This window comes from Balearica regulorum, chromosome 1 (genome assembly GCF_011004875.1).
Source record: "Balearica regulorum gibbericeps isolate bBalReg1 chromosome 1, bBalReg1.pri, whole genome shotgun sequence".
NCBI lineage: Eukaryota > Metazoa > Chordata > Aves > Gruiformes > Gruidae > Balearica > Balearica regulorum.
The window spans coordinates 75,295,109-75,311,599 of NC_046184.1; the positions used below are offsets into that span (position 1 = coordinate 75,295,109).

Below are 16,491 nucleotides of genomic sequence, written 5' to 3' on the forward strand. Positions count from 1 at the left end.
TCCTGTCCGTTCTGGAAGTCGAGTACTATCACTTGCAGTTTGGTTTCAAGCCTGAAACTGTGTTGCTCAGGTACCTGTTCTGACACTGTTATTCTAAATATTAGTGTTCAAAGCGCTCCTGCAGCAGTGTATTTATGTTCTGCTGCAGAGGTAAGAGCTCGTACCACCCCCTTTGCTTTTGCATTTCTGCAAGTGTAATGTTGGAGGGGTGATGGCATGCAGAAGAAGGCATTAGAACTCAAGCAAAGCTAGTATCTGACCTTTTTTCCTGCAGGTTTTCTTAGCGTGTTTATCCTTAAAAGTATGTTTTGACAGAGTACAGCAGTTATTGTGCAGCTGACAGTGGATTACAATATTGTTTGTTTAGGATTCAGAAGCCTAGTATTAGATTGCTTCTTGTCAGCAAAGTGCAGGATATACCACATGGTGTCGGCACATGGAAACAGTATGACCCCAGCCCTGGCAGTGGAATTCAGATAAAGTGATACTGTTCTCCAGCTTTTTTATTTCTTCAGTAAAAGGCATGAAATTATATGAGTATAACTTTATGCCGCAGTTGAACGTGCATTAACTTTGTGAAAGCAAAGATTTCAGAAATAGCATGGCGGTATTATATTCTATCTCTGGATACGCCTAGTATTAAAGCGCTACTAAAGCAAGAAAGTATATTACTAACATTGAAAGCTCTCAAGTTTGGTTAGTTCAGCCAAAATGTTTCAGCTTCCTGTGTCTAGGATCCCAGTGAGCTTTTGTAAGGGGAAGGACTGCAAATAGTTGAACAAGCAGGACTTCAGCTCCAAAGTTGTTTTTAATTAAAGGCTTTCTCTTCTGCGGACTACTCCCACATAGAGGGTTGGAAACTCATAAGTTTCCATGCATGGTTTTTTTTTTCTTTATTCCCTGGGAGGACAACAGACTTGACCACCTACAAATGATGCAGATATTGCAGTGAAAGCCAACTCATTCCTCTCCAGGCAGAGATTGGTTGGAAAAGGAAATAAGAGCTGAAAGTTTTGATTGAACTTTTCTTCTTGCGATCCATGTGAACATGATTTCATTTTACAGAGAAATCCAAACTACTGCTATCTGCTATTGACCGTGCTGGTTGCATACGCACAGATGAATTCTCGGGCAATGATAGTAGCTGTTCCAGGTCAAAGTTTAGGCTGGTCAGTATGTCGAGGAGGGAATTGCACTCAAATTCAGGTTATGGTGAAAACGCATTAAAAGTGACCTTACTGTGATCTTTAGGTCAGGGGACTGGATTTCTTCCACTGAGAGCAGGTTTAATCCTCTCTTTTCAAAATGTTGCTGAACTATATTGCTTCTAAAAGCAAAAAGAGGAAACCAGTCAAAACTTTGTGATTGGAACATTGCGAAGAGCTTGTTCTTATCAATATCAGTATGTAGCTGTCACAGTCCATATGGATCCCTCAAATTTATAGGACAAATACTCTGTAAATTAAGCTTTACTTCATGAGCTCATTAGGAAAGAAAACAAAGACGATAAACAAGGGTTCAGTCCCCTTTGTACAAACTAGTCTAATACGTGACTTCACTAATTCATCACTTAATTCATGAGGTTTCTAACTCACAAGTTCTCTAATCCATAACTTGTAACTCATAACTTGTACCTCCTGCACCAATGAGCACAATGGTTCCGTAGCCGATGGAGAGAGTGCTCCTCCTTTCTCCTCCATCATGGTGCAGGCGTCCCCATGTATCACACCAGGAAGCACAAAAGCCTCAGCAGTCCAGCTGCCGTTGGATCTGCTTCAAAAGTTTTTTTGGGTAAGCTGACATATTTATACCTTCCAGCTTGGAAGTTTGGGCTATACCATTTGCAGGGGTTAGCAGATTCTGAAGCAACTGCTAGACAACCAATATGCAAGGATTATGGCTGCAGGTGACAGCAAGCTGCAGATGATAATGGCTGCATAATGACCTTTGGCTCTTTGTGGCCACCGTGTCCTGCCCACGTGTTGCCCTTGCTTTGACCTAACGGCCAGCATGCATCAGGCCTTAGCGTGAGCTGTGTGTTAGCCAAAATCTGAGCAGCGGTTGAGTGAAGAGTCACGCTAGCTTGTAGACAGCACAGCTGAAAGTGTCTGCTCGGGGCTCGGACAGTCTGGGATCGTCCCGTTCCCTTGCAATCCTTCCCTTCAGAGTTGCGCAACTGCATCTCTACAGAACATGGCCGTTTCTGAACAGCAATACCTTTCAAAGGACTTCAGCGTGGGATGCCTTTATGTGCACAACTTGCTGCTTATGCAACAACATTCCGCCCTAAAATGATAAAGGTTTGAGCAATCCAGTTCTCCTGGTTTTGAATGGTTATAGATACATCGAGAGGCAGGATGATGAAATGCAAAGAACTGCCATTGCAAATTCTGTTACAATGCCCAATTTGCCATACTTGGTTTCTAGCAGATAACCGTTAAATTATTGTAACCATCCTAATACGTTACCCATATAGTATACAATAGTCTTTATACTAAAGTTAATCATAACAATTGCATGTGTTGTCTGTACATCTATCAAGCTGCAGGATATATTTTCAATTATTATATTGCCTTATTCTGCTATTGCAGAGGTTGCTCAGCTCTGTCCATGCCAATGGCTGCATTGCTTATGCCGTAGGAGAAAAGGAGAAGGGAGAAGATTGTGAAGACTTAAATTAATGTTGTTTCCAGAACAGTTATTTGCATATTGAACTTTGTTACAATGCAATCATTTTGTGAGGAGGGATGGTGACACTAGAAGCTGTTTCTGTAAGATGAGGAGGAGAGAAGAAAGCAGGAGGAGGATTCTTTAGGTGACTAAATTGCCAGGTGTTCCTTGGAAAAAATTGAAGCTCAGTCGTCTGAAACAATTAACACAAAGATTGTTTGCCCTTAGAATGAGAATATGCAATGAAAACCTTAAGCGTAATAAAAACTGAAGATGGGGATCTTGGTAAATGAGATCAAAATTTTGAGTCACTGGAGTACATCTGGTTTAGGCCATTCCATTTGAGGTGTTTGAAGTGATTAAAGTTGCAGGGCCTGAGGCCTCGGCGCTCTCTGGAAATTAAAGCCCCTTGAACATATGAAACACATAGATTATTCACGTAGCACATGTTTCTTAAATTAGTTGCTATTGAAACCCTAGGCCTTTATTGTCACCTCTTCAGTAATCGGATGTCGCAAGGACTTGGGCTGGTGGGGTTTTTGTTTTAAGCTGGCCTGCATTACATGCATATAATGTAAAACTCAGTTGTGTGCTCTATTTTCAATGGAAAACCAAGAAAACTTGATATACAACTGTGCTAAAGATGGCCAAACCACAGAATGCTGAATTGTTCCCCAGGATTGCTGATGCCTAATACCTTCTTTGATAAAGATGTTTAGAAGCACATAGGTAATTTGGACTTTGATGTTTAATGTGGCTTTTCAATTTGCTCATTAAAAAAACCAAAACAAAAAAACCCACAAAACTTTAATTCTCTTTCCTGATATATTGTACTTATGTAATTGATTTTTACTTTAAATGTCATGTTTTGGATGCCTAGACTCCATTAATGCTTTTTATTTTAGATAATTTTAGGTCTTTATTTGCTCACTATCTTACGAGTAGCAGAAACTTTCTGTAGGCACTTTGTCGTGAGTTCTTTCCAGGATTTAGATTGCTTGCTAGGTAATTGTGCTTAATAAGCCATTCTGGCCTCCTAACATTACCTGGTATTGTACATTTCCATAGCTGCATATCAATAAAGATTAGAAATCCCAGCAACCTTCTTTTAAAAGAAAACCAGCCAGGCTTTTTTTGTTAAGCTCTCTCACAAAGTTCTAAATCCTGTCCATTAACTCATTCACTGCTGCTAATATCTAATAGCTCTCCAGACTACACAGCCTGTCCTCCATGTTTCTGTGGAGAGGAGTCGTCCACAGAAATGAATACTGGGGGTTTTTTTTCCAGTTTGGTAAGAGAGATCAGTGGAAACTAAAAATGTCCTAATTGGATCTTCTGATTTTTTTTTTCTTGTTTCAAAAAAGAAGCACAAACTAGGCTGCGTACTTCATAAGCAGTATGATGGTAGCCCAGAGAGTACAGGAGCACCTCAGCTCTTAGCACAGCATTACTGAGCAGCCGAGATGCTGTTTTGTTTAATTTGGACTGTATGTTCTTCAATACCAGTGCCTGGCATCCCAGGCATCTCTTAATTAAGTTCAGAGACATACGGTGAAGATCCACGGTGATAGGAGGAATGATGCTAGAATTCCTTCTGGTGGGACAAGCGTACTCCCAAAAGGCTCTGTTAAGTTGCCAATTCTCTGGATGCTTTCCAGGAGCTTTTAGCAGATTGCTGTTTGTCTTGGCCTCTCTAAAAGGCAATAGAACCCCCTAACAGAAGGTACTCCCTGCCCAAGGTGTTTGTAGGGCGTGTGGAGATGAGTAAGATTGATTAGCGTGAAAAGCAGTAGGGTTTCAACATGCCACCTGTTGATCCATTGATTTTTGGTAGGCACTGTGCAGAAGTATGTTAAGGGAGAATTTGAAGGAGGATGATGAAAAGATTTAACCAGTAATTTGGTGGAGTTTCTCTTCTACGCACGTGTCTGAGGTGACTTTTGCAAACGAACCATAAAGCTGTACAGTTCACTTGGAAAAATACATGAGAAGGAAGAAGAGCGGGTATAAATGTGGAAGGGCTTCCTGAATGAAAATACGCAGATTGCACATAATGTAATAGAGCAAGGGGAGGACTACTTCACGCGCTCTGCTTTTGGCAAGTCTGCTGACTCCAGAAGACTGTCCTGCCATCATCATTCTGGGCAAATGGACAAGATGGGATTGCTGAGGGTGCAGTGAGGAGGAAGATGAAGTCATTAAGACTTGAGATGAAAGCCTGTAGCTGCATGGCCTGTAATGAAAGGCTGTATTTCGGAAGGTACACAGTGTGGACAGTGTCTGAAAATACGGGGGGGAACCAGTAAGTGGAAAGTGGTGCTGGTTTAAAAATTGTTGCAACAGAGGGAGTAAGTAGGAAAAGGAAAATGAAGGAAGTATTGATTTTGACCTAACATCCATTTTCTATTGGTATTGCAAACTGTGACTCTTGTTTAATTGCTGTAAATTTTTTGGCATAGCATCCTGTTTTTCTTGAAGAGCTCTTTGCTGGGTCATTCTACACATGGTGTATGTGATCTCTGTAAGACTCTTTCCCAAGGGGAAGTGTGTTTATAGTGATGTTACTCATCTCTACGCTTCTTACCCCTCCCAGTGAGTTTTTGACCTCTTAAGTGAGTTTTAGCCAAACTTAAAGAGAATTAGTGATTTAGACAGTATGAAGTTCATAACATTTGCCCTTAAATTATTAGCAGAATAGAGCAGAGATACCTAAGTATACTCACCTCTTGAGGTGGTATTGCAGTTCCACATCCATTTTGAGACCGTGTTGCCAGTTGGCCAAAGTGGTGTAGACTTGGCTTGGGGCTGGCTGTAGCACGACCACAGCGCTGAAAGCAGGGCTAGGGGAATTAAGTAATGCAGCTCAGAGTATTTTAGTCCATAACCTATTGCTGTGTATTATGATTACCTCAGATTTTGCTCTAATAAATAAAATTACCCAAGCTCACAATTGTCTAGAGAGGAGAAATACTTAAGTGATCCATCTGAGTCCTATAAATAGAGAATAGAAGCAGCAAAGAATTTATTTGGTGCTTGGGGAAATACGGAAGTAAGCATAGCCAAGTGTAAATTTTAGGAAGGGATGGCTTCCCCCCACTTGTTTCCCTTACCTTAACTGTTTAAAGACTCCTCGTGGAAATATGTTCTATTCTGTCTTGCAGACTTTTCTAGGTTGCCAGGAGAGGGATTGGAAACTTCTTAGATAATGTTTCATGAATAATATAGTTGCTCTCTGAATAAAGCTTTGAGATGATAATTTTTTAAAACAGATATGTTGATTAAGTTGAAAGTGCCTCACCTTATTTCTGTTTCAGGGATTGTATTTAATTACAGTGAGATTTCTTTTCAATAGTCATGTAGTGCCATGGCTTTAAACTGATATACTTAATTGACTTCTAAAACTTCAGCTAATTCAAATTGAAATAAAATACATCTTACAATTGAAATATCTATTTCCTGCATCCTTCAGTGTACGTATGAAAGTGGAGAAATGGGCTCATTTGCATGCAACTTTCCCAAAAATATAGTGGAAGAGTGTGTTGTGTTTTGGTCAATGCCTTGAAACATGGGAAGTATGATAAGATTTTTTTGTATGTTTTTCTGAGCTTTATGAAATTTGCCCTTGGCTCGCATTTGGAGTCCAAGGAATGCTTCACTTTGACATCTGTGACTCAGTGTGACTGTAGTCAAATGACAAAGCACAGCAAACGTTGCGCATGGGCTTGGCAGAAGTGTAAAGAACAGATTTGGCCTTACAAAACCGAGAGTTAAGCCAGTTCTTGCCAAAACAGAGCAGATGACCTCATTGCCTTTAGTGTAAATATTGGCAATTGCACCCAAATGTCTTCAATCAATCCCTCAACTGGCTGTAAGTGTTTGCAGACAAACTGTAAGGGGAGAGGGAAATGCGAACGGTTGGGGCTGGGTCTTCCTTGAAACCAGCTGAGAGAATGACCTATTTTCTCTCCTTTGAAGCTAGGGCATCTAGAGGGGTAAGGCAACTTTGAAGTAAGCTGTGTGTATTGTAGCTTTCATATAAATATTTCTCCTACAATGAAATAGCTTGCTTATTCCTCTGCTCTTTGTTTTGTTTTCTTTCACTCCCACGCAGTATTTAGACCGTATTAGAGAAGTATAAATGTGACTGCCATTTAATGTTGCTGCTGTTAATAAAGTTGTGGTTGGTATTTTCTCCAATGCGCTGTGTGTTTGATACTAATGAAGAACAAACACTTACAGGGCTTTGGAAGACATTACAGTGTAGTAAATGTATGCCTGTTGAGTTGAGATGATGAATCATGAGATGTTTATTTAATGCATATGACTTTTTTTTTTGAGCTGTTTGTCACAGAATTTACGTGCAGTGCAATCTCCTTTGCTAACGTATCTGGAAAAAGATAGTCATCTGCCACAGAATAAAACGCATCCCAGCTGCTAAGTGCCGTACCCTCTGCTGTGCTGCTACCGACAATCCAGCCCTTCCTAGAACGGTGGTGAGCACTGAGGCTCTCTAGGATGGGTCCATTCAGTCCTGCCTCTCTAGTAGGATTATGATACTTCATATTAATAATTTTGTTTGTTGGTAGCTGGAACGCAGAGCAAGGAAAAGGAGTGCTTCATGTAAAACCACCTGCAGATGGTACTTTAGTCGTAATCCTGAAACAGATTCAAGGTTGGGATTTGGTGATTAAGCCTGCTTGAGCCACATTCAGGCTTTTATCAAAATAAATCCTATCAACCTCAAGAAAGTAAGCACTGCATCAGATATTGGTTTGGTTTGCTGGTACATGTCCTAAATACAATACTCTTAAGTTTTAAACTTTTGCTTTGAAATTGTCTGACTGAAATCTAGTTAGTAGAAGTGAAGATCTTTGGGACTCTCTGACTTGAGTGCTCTCACCATCTCCAAAATGCCTTTGGGTTTTTGTACCTCAAGTTTGTGTGGAGCTCAGATGCTTTTTATATCTAACCTTAGGGAAAGGAGAGTATTAATTTCAGAGGAGCTGTTCCTGTTGAATTAAGTCAAGTGTGACAGTGTGAAACTTAGTGTTAAAAATGCAAGGTCCTGTTCTTAACAGTGACCAAATAAAAAGAAACTTTAATAAACCACCTGTTTCATTAGCTCACCTGCTGGTTTGTTTTCTTTCAAACATTTTGTGGTGATTTGAAAATGTTATGGAACACAGTCGGGTCAAGCCTTGTGGCTTCAAAATTGTGAGTCAAGATACAAGGTGTGTACAGACCGTGATGGGTTTTGAAAGCATTAGCACTCCAGCCATCGATACGTGTCAGTGACAGCGGGTTGGAACTTAGTTTTCTATGAAGACGTGAATTTTAGACACAGTCTGTGTTCACAAAGCTACCTCATCTCCCGTACTCCAGCTCCCAAGCTGGTGAATCCTGTTTCGCGCTGCAGTTAAATTAATGCTAAACGGTGTCTCGCGTTTCTTCAGTTTGTTACTTGTAATCATGAGCCAGCTTAATGAACTGATGATAGTGGAGGAAGAGCTCTGTGCCTTGTTAATGAATTTGGGGATGGTCTTGATATGCTGGTGTGGCCTTCAGCTCGTTTGGTAAAGGTCACCAGGGACAGCAAAGACTTGGATTCAACCTCCATCTTTTTTGTTGAGTAGGGAGAAGAAAAAAAAAAAAATGGGGAGGAGGAGGGGAAGAGACAGGTTGTGCCTTGGAGATAGCAGTCACTTGTTTCTGTGTGCCTGAAAAGGTAACAAATTGCATACTGGACAAAGAAGGCTTAGAACGGCAGACAGTGAAAAATCAAGAGATGCAAGGGTTGAGATGAAAACATTAGGGCATCTTCGTCTCTCACAAACACATTTCCTGAAGTCAGAGATCAAACCGAGAATTAAAATAAAATACTGAAGATAATATAATTTTCAAGGTGGAAGAATTATTTCAACTAATAACTCACTTGATAGTTGCCATTAATAAAATTTATCTTTAAAAGAGATGATAAAATGTGCGGATGAGATTTTTTACCCCCTCTTATCACTCCCCCACTCCCAAAAGAAAACAAGTTAATTCTTTCTGGCCAGTTCTCACCAATACAAAGAGAAAAAAGACTTCCAATTTGATTTTTCTGTGCTGTAAAATTGTAGCTCAAGGAGAGGTGGAGGATGTTCTGTAATTAGGGAAAATAGCCATTGTAGCATCCCCTGCTTCAAAACAATGTTTCTCTTCCTCATTTTTTCCCACTATATTGTTAGCTGCATTGCACAAAAAGAAACTGCAAAGCAAGCAACAGCTCTTGCACTGGGCGCTTGAGGGTTCTTGGACGCAAGTCAACTAGTAATTTCTCTGGGAAGCTGTGACTTTGGGGCTTCTGGGGAATTCTACGTTATCTGGAGGCAAGATTTCTAGTAGCTATTGTTGCTAGAAACAGCCTCTTGTAGCTCCGAGTTTATATAAACTCACATATTGGTGCTGTCCTGTCCTGCCACAGGTAGAGTGTGTGTGTGTGTGTGTATATATATATATACGTTATATATATGTTTGCATGTGTCTTGGATAACACTTGTGGCATCTGGATTTTGGCTTGATTCACAGAGACTTGTGTTAGACCGTCTCTTGGCCAAGTCTCATGTGAGGAAAATTCCTTGGTGCTTAAACTCTCTCTCAAGCTCATTCTCAACGCTGTCATCTTCATGGTTGTGGGACCTCTGGTTTGTTTGTTTTAAGCAGTGCTTATTATCTCTGAGCGCTCTTCTGGAATAGCAAAAGAATAACACTCCACAAGAGGAAATCACTTAGTCCCACTAAAACAACTGGATGCTACCTCTGCATAAACACTTTTTAAAGAAAGTCGTGCGCTGATTTCAAAACCACAACCTGTTCCTTTCTAATAAAATTTTGTGTGTGAAAGATTTACACTTGATATTTTGACTTGAACCTGCCATGAAAGGTTTTTGCCCACCTATTGATGGGAAGCAGCATATCTTGTAGGCTATTTCTCCTTCATCAATCCAAGGGAGGAGGCTTTTTGGTAAATACTAGTTAGCTTGTTTCCAGTAGCAGATTCTGTATTTGCAGTCTTCTCCATCTGGAAAATGTTACTTTGCTTTATACCAGGATTCTTATGGTAGGAAGGGTCTGCCAAATGCCTCCCTGTTCACGGGAGATACTGTCACACTCTTCTGAATGGTTTATAAGCTCTTTCTGGGTAGCTGAACTGGCTTACTTGTATTTGGGTTTGGGTTTTTTTTTTAATCATCTTTTTCAACCAAGCTTTGCTTTTGCACTAACTATTCTTATTAACAGCTTCCAACCTGGGTGGAACAAGCTGCTGCTTTATCCAGAGCCCTGTCTGGTATCACAGTAGCAAAAGGCAAGGAGCACAGAGAATAAAAAATAAAGGGAAAGTGCCAAACTCTAGGTGATGTTGGGTTATAGCTAATTATGAATGAAAGTATGCTCACTTTGAAGTATACTAAGCAGTATGGTGATTATTTGTTGGGGGAACAGAAGGTTACTGAAGTGGTTGGTCAAAATTCTGCAGCTGGTTCAGCTGCAGCAAGATTTGAGCGCTGATTTGAGGTGCACGCTGCTTTCAGGTGATGGGAACCTTCTAAAGATTAGAAACAAGGTGAAATCAACATCTTAATTTTAGCTCTCAGGGTTTCTTGTGACTTAACACTTATGTCAAGGACAGATAGATTTTGCAAACATTTACTTGGAATACCTTTTTTTTAAAATACAAGAAAAGCCCTTTGCGCTTTGTCAGTTCTGCCTGTCTTGTGTGAAGTTGCAGCCTTTTTGTAGTTTGTAAGCTAGCTGTGAAGAGATAGCCAAGTAGTGTGTATATATATGTGTGTGTATATGTACGTATATGCTGGATTTTTCTGTACACTTAAAAAACTGAATAAATGCCTGACAGAGTAAGGTATCAGCCAATTAGGATAAAAGGAGAATTTAGGGAAAATTCTGCACAGTCCTAGAAACCAAACCAATCCTAGATTTATTTTTTTTTTAAATTTATTATAGATTAGCTTTGCTTAGAAACTATGAGAGACGGTGATTTCAGCACATAGACCTTCCATTTCTGATGTCTGTGTGTGTTCTGCTTTTAGTGACAGGTCCCTGATAGAATCCCATTAACACTTGTGGGGCACGCAGTCCTTTAATTCAGCGCTGCATATTGGTCCGACGGAAGCACATACCGCAGGCTGCTTTTATTGTTCTGCTCTCACTATTTAGTCTATTAAAACTATTTGCCCTGCAAGAAGATGAATGGGAATATTTCCCCTGAGCTCAGACTGTTTCAAAGACACTTTGTTTGGATCATTTGCCGCTTTGGTGAATGTTTTTTTCAAAATTGGAAGTGTCAGCAAATATTTCATTATTAAACGATGCCTCTCTCTAGTTTTTTTTAAAGATGGACGATAGGAAAACAGATGACTGAAACTGATCTGCACTGAATGCAAGACTGTACATTGTGCACTGGCTGGGGGAAAAAAATGCACTTGCTGGCTTGCTAAATTGAGATAATACTTTGGATGTTGACAGACAGTAAAACAATTAGAGCTGTCGGATGCTTTGCTGACGTGGGTGTTGTCACACGGAGAGATGGTTTGTTTTGTGCCAGTAAATCTGAACTGGTCAACTCTCAGCAAGATATTAAGTTAATTAATAAAGTTCCTTACGGCTGGGTTTGGAATGTGAGGTCTGTTTAGTTGTGACAACTGGTCCAGGAATAAACAATTGAGGTCACTGATGGGGCCCATTAGGTGTTTTCTCAGTCACTGTTTTGTTACAGGCTGGTAAAAGATTTTCTTCTGCTTAGTTTATTGGGACGTTAAAATGGTGTTATCTGACTGAAGTGTTTCTGTATTTGCACGCTGTTAATACTTGTGTGGATGGTAGTTTTCTTTGAAGTATGTCACTTTATGTGGGGAAAATGTTTGTTTAAATTCTTTGACCTCTCTGTGTTTTCAGGTGCTTATTCATGTCTCAAAAGACTATTTCTGCATGCACCAGTATTCTTAAAAGCTTTCACTTTTTTGTTGATTAATTATACAAGCATATTTGAAATCTGGTTTTACTCATACATTTGGACTTATGCATGTTTCTTTTGTTTTCTAAATGAGTATGACTGGACAGGGATTTTGATGTGCATGTGCTGGACTGACTTTACAGCAGACTTGCTTCGTGCTTCTCCACTAAATCTCGTCCTGCCGACGCGGTGCGGAGCCTCTCTGGCTCTGACGGGCTTTGAGGTGCGTTGCTGCCGACTGCCGCGGCTCGTCGGGCGAAGACCAGTCTGTCTTCTGCATCGTGTGTCAGTATTTGTCAGCTGCTAAATAAAGTATTTGGTTGTAGAAGGGAAATCGTCTCTCTACTCTAGCTTGAGGGCTGCACTACTACTACGTCTTTTTGATGCAGAAAGCGATGGTCGCTTCACCAGGAGAAAGCAGCTCTGATTAGACTGTAACCATGAACTGTACTAAGTATTTGCTTCGTTTTTCCTGCACCATTTCTGCCTCTGTTAAATCCATCAGCATCATCAGATTCCACATTTCTTGTGTAACACTTCCCTGCTTGTCTTTAGTAATGTCCTCTAAATAACTTTCAGATTTCTTTTACTCTGTTCCTGCGTAATGCATTTTCCTGGTACTTAATTCTCCAAAAATATTGTCTTTAGTTTTATCTTTGTCCATATTGGACTACCTGAGTGCACGAGCTTCCTTTATTGTAGTCTCATGACTTATTTTTCCTCTATCTGCTTAAACAACACAGCACTCTCATTAGTTTTTTTAAAAAAATAAGCTATCATTATTGGTGGCTTGGGTTTTGTTTTTGTTTTGGGGGAGAGGGTTTTGTATTTTTAAGAAGACAATTCTTCATGGAGTTTTTACTTTGAAATTCTTGAAACTCAGCATCTCAGCCTCTCCAGCTAGAAATCAATTTTTGTGTGCCTTGGTGCTGGTGGATCTGTTTATGTAGAAGAAAAGCAGCTCCTGGGAAAGCTCAGCCCATAGCGAAACACCTAGAGTTCAGATCAGTAATTAATCTAGAAGTTATCACTGGGTAAACCTTTAGCAGCTTGACTGTTGGTAATGACAGCAGAGGGCAAATGGCTGATTGCTAAATCCTAATCTAGCTCCCCAAGTTTGTAACTTTATTTCTGTTCTTCAAAGTTTTTCCGGCATCTGAGTGCAGAAGGAGATTTTTGAACTCATGGGAATTTTTTTGTTTCAGAAAAAAAATCCCTCCCCGAACATTGTTTTGTTTTGTTTCCATTTACAAACTTTGGGAATTTTCTTTTTAAGAAATGAAATTGGGAGCTAGTACACCATATTAGCTGGTACGACTTTGGCATTATTTCAGCGAAGCCAGGAGAACCATGCTGAAAAGCAAGAACTGGCTGGACTGGATGGCGTGGTTTGCTTTTCAGTTTGCTATCATCGCAGTTCCTACGGCAAAAAACTAGGATTACACTCTAGCCAAAGTCCGTTTCCTTACAGAACCAGCACAGCGTTGGCAGGCGTTAAACTACCTCTAAAACTTTCCCTGATGCATCTCCTTGTTTTAGAGGGAGGGAGGAAGGAAGGAAGGATCTGTCTGCTTGCTTTCCTTTCTGGGTTTCCCAGCTTTTGGTGGGACTAGGAGCCCCCAGCTACCTCTGTATGGAGAGCAAGGTTGGGCTCTTACGGATGGCTGTAATTAAAAATCTTTCTCCCTTGTTTTGCTGCCCCACCACTTGCCAGGAATTACTGAACAAACACTGAAAGCATCTCTGACCAGTCCCTTGAAGCATCCAGGCGGCGTATAAAGGAAGAGAGGCACTTGTTACTGGAGACTGTTACAAGTTTACTCCGGAGTTGTTGGTTTAATGCTATTTCTTTGGGTGCTTTTTTTGTGATAACTTTGACTATTTTAGGAAATAAACTGTAATGAAATGTCCGGTATGTCTGCAGAAGGGGTAGATACGGCTAAAGCAAGGGATGTTTGATTCTTGTTAGTATTTTTAAAGAAAGGAGGCCACGTTGCCTGTTCAACCCAATGGATGTTGAGGTGAGTTTGTTAACTTTTTGAGTAATGCCTCACTGTAAACACGAGGATTTTTCTCTCTTCTAGCTGCTGAGAGAAGTCTGCTGCGTTCTCTCTGGTATAGCTGCAAGCATGACTTGACCGATTTGCATTCATGGCTCTTGGATGATCTGGTGAACCATGGAGCTCAAAGTATGGGTGGATGGAGTCCAGAGAATTGTGTGCGGGGTCACCGAAGTCACGACGTGCCAGGAAGTTGTAATAGCCCTTGCTCAGGCTATCGGTAAGTAACTCTGGCAGCTGGGTGTCTGGGAACTGGGGTGACGCTTTTTTTAGGAAGCTGAACCGAGAGGAGGTGGGGTTGCGCTGACTGTGAGTAGAGCAGGAACATACGATGCGCAGTGGGATAACCTCGCGGTGTAAACTCACAGCCTTTGATTTTTAATCTGCCAGAAAAGAGGTTTAAAAGAAAGAAAAGGAATGCTGTGAAATCTATAAACTTTCACACGGCAAAAATTTATTCTCTAAACAATAGTATGCTGTCATTTGTCATTGTAAATACAGCCTGGACTAAAGAAGGTGCTAAACCGTCAATGTTTTGAGTACCAAAGAAATACAAAAGCAGTGCAAGATAATCGGTCGCCTTTCACGAGCTAATGATGTTCATTGAAATTATACACATTGTAAGTATCCCCAGCTATATTGGGAATAGTATAGATCAGTGAAATAGATCTTCCTCTTACTCCTGCACTCCGCATAACTCAGTACTAATGAAAGAGTACCTCGAAGGCTGTTCAGCGTTAACTATTTGCTGAACAGTTTAGTGAAAAAAAAAGTAAAATCTTTAAGGCTCCATTACAAGAAAGAAACATTGCTTTGGTCTTGTCAGACCTTTCTCAGTGACTGAGAGCATCCTGAATAAGCCTCAGCTTCATCCCTTCAGCACTTCCTATGCTGAATCTTATTCTTTGCTAAAATTTTATAAGTGACTTTACAGACTATTTAAATTTAGGTATTAAAACCTATGTCTTACCTAAAATTAAATTCATAATTTCAGGGCTACCTTTTGCATTTGTCAGTATTCCAACAATTCAGCAGCCTGACTTGGTTGCAAAATAATAATTTTCTAATAGAAAGCAACTTGGGGCCATGAATGTCATCTATATATTCTACCTATGAGCATAAAGTCAATTTCTCTGAATTTCGGTGATGTTTGTTTATTTAAATGTGTACTTCTGAACATCATTTCCATATACTTTCATCTGATGGAGTAGAAGACTGGGACTCTTTTATGTCTTAAGGGGATTGAACACAATGCTAGCATGTGTATACTCTGTATGCATCAAATACCTTTTAAAGTTTCATTTTAAAAAATGTAGAAAGTATGTCTCTCAAATCTTGTATTCAACGGTTAACTGTTGTGTGCTTTTACTGTTTGTGTTAGTTGCAGCTTTTCATTTAATGCTAATTGGTTTATGAATTGCTTGCTTCCATATCTCATTTTCCACCTATAGGTTTTTTTAAGACACAGTTATGCTAGGATGATTATTTCCTAGTAATGGTTAAGTGTTATATATTTAGAAAAAAAATAGATAAATGGGTTGTGGTAGACTTCTCTTCTTTACTTTGCTTTCAATATCTCTTTCATCCTGTTTCCTCTGCCTCCTCCCCCAAACAAAAAATGTCAGACTCCCGGTTCTAGACAATAATTTCATGTTCTCCTGTATAATTTCTCTTTGTTTTTTCTGTATCCTCCATTATTAGCCTGAACTCTGAAAAGACTCCATCAGCCTTGGGAACGCACACAGTTTCTGTCAACTCAGCAGCCTTCCTTTTCTGTACCACGTCACCACTTCATCTGGGGCGTCTGACTCTGGTTCCGTGCGGAGATAAATTTCAGTTACAACCAGAGCCAAATTAAGATAATCCTTTGGAAACTCCTTCCTGAGGCACATATCCTCTCTAGAAAACGCCTGAAGTAATTGCGCTCCAGTTTCTCACTGGGGCTGCTAGGACAACATTATTAAACAGCGTATAAAGGACACTTGCATGTCTCTGGCAGGTAGGGCTTTCCCAACCATCCTGTCAGGCCATTCAGCAGAAAAGCAACCATATGTCTGCCTCTTTGATTTGGCTATAGGTACCAACTTACCAGGAACATTAGTCCCTCAAATTTGAATGGAAATCTATTAAAATGCATCCCTCTAGCTCTCACCTGACATTTGGCGGTGGAAAGTAGCCAGTCTTAGTTGGCTTCCTCCTTGGTTGGCTCTGATCTTATTTTCCACTTTGCAGTCTGGCTCCTTCAGCAGTCACATAGCTTAGCAGGACTCAATGTTATTTTGTCTGTCTGTTGGTCTGTCTGCAAAGTTTTTGAGATACTCCTTTTGTTTTATCGTGTCTTAAAGTTTATTGCTAGGTCCTTGACTTGAAAAATACAGTGCCCACATGCGCACACCCCACCCCCCCACCCCGTATTTCACTAAGCCTGGAATATGAACTACAATAGGTATATTATTTGTGTTGAAGTGCAGTGTCTGGAATATCTGCAAATTAACTTATTTTACAGCCGTATCCACTGAAGAAAGCACAAGCCAAAGATACTTGCATTAAGACATCCGTAGTTCAAGAAGCTTCTCGTGGACAAACCGAAGCTGTCCCTGCTTTAGAGATATGAAAAGTAAAGCTTTGCGATGTATTTCAAAAATAGTCAAAAATTATAATAGAACAGCCTGTGGTTGGAAGGCACCCCGAACATCATCTTGTCCAACTCCGCTGCCCAAAGCAGGGACTGCCAGAGCAGGTTGCTCAGGA

The 16,491-nt window shown here is 40.3% G+C and overlaps 1 protein-coding gene across 5 annotated transcripts in view; it reads left to right on the forward strand.

Moving 5' to 3' along the window:
* RASSF8 (Ras association domain family member 8) overlaps nt 1-16,491 on the forward strand; it is a 91,537-nt gene that overhangs the window by 56,161 nt on the left and 18,885 nt on the right. For 4 of the 5 annotated variants that reach the window (XM_075759095.1, XM_075759109.1, XM_075759086.1 and 1 more), the window contains one exon: nt 13,765-13,960. In XM_075759095.1, coding sequence (XP_075615210.1) covers nt 13,858-13,960 — 103 coding nt within the window. In that variant the 5' untranslated portion in view covers nt 13,765-13,857. Of the gene's footprint in view, nt 1-4,770; nt 4,931-13,764; nt 13,961-16,491 lie in introns of those variants that run through there. The other variant, XM_075759104.1, reaches the window with a different exon arrangement.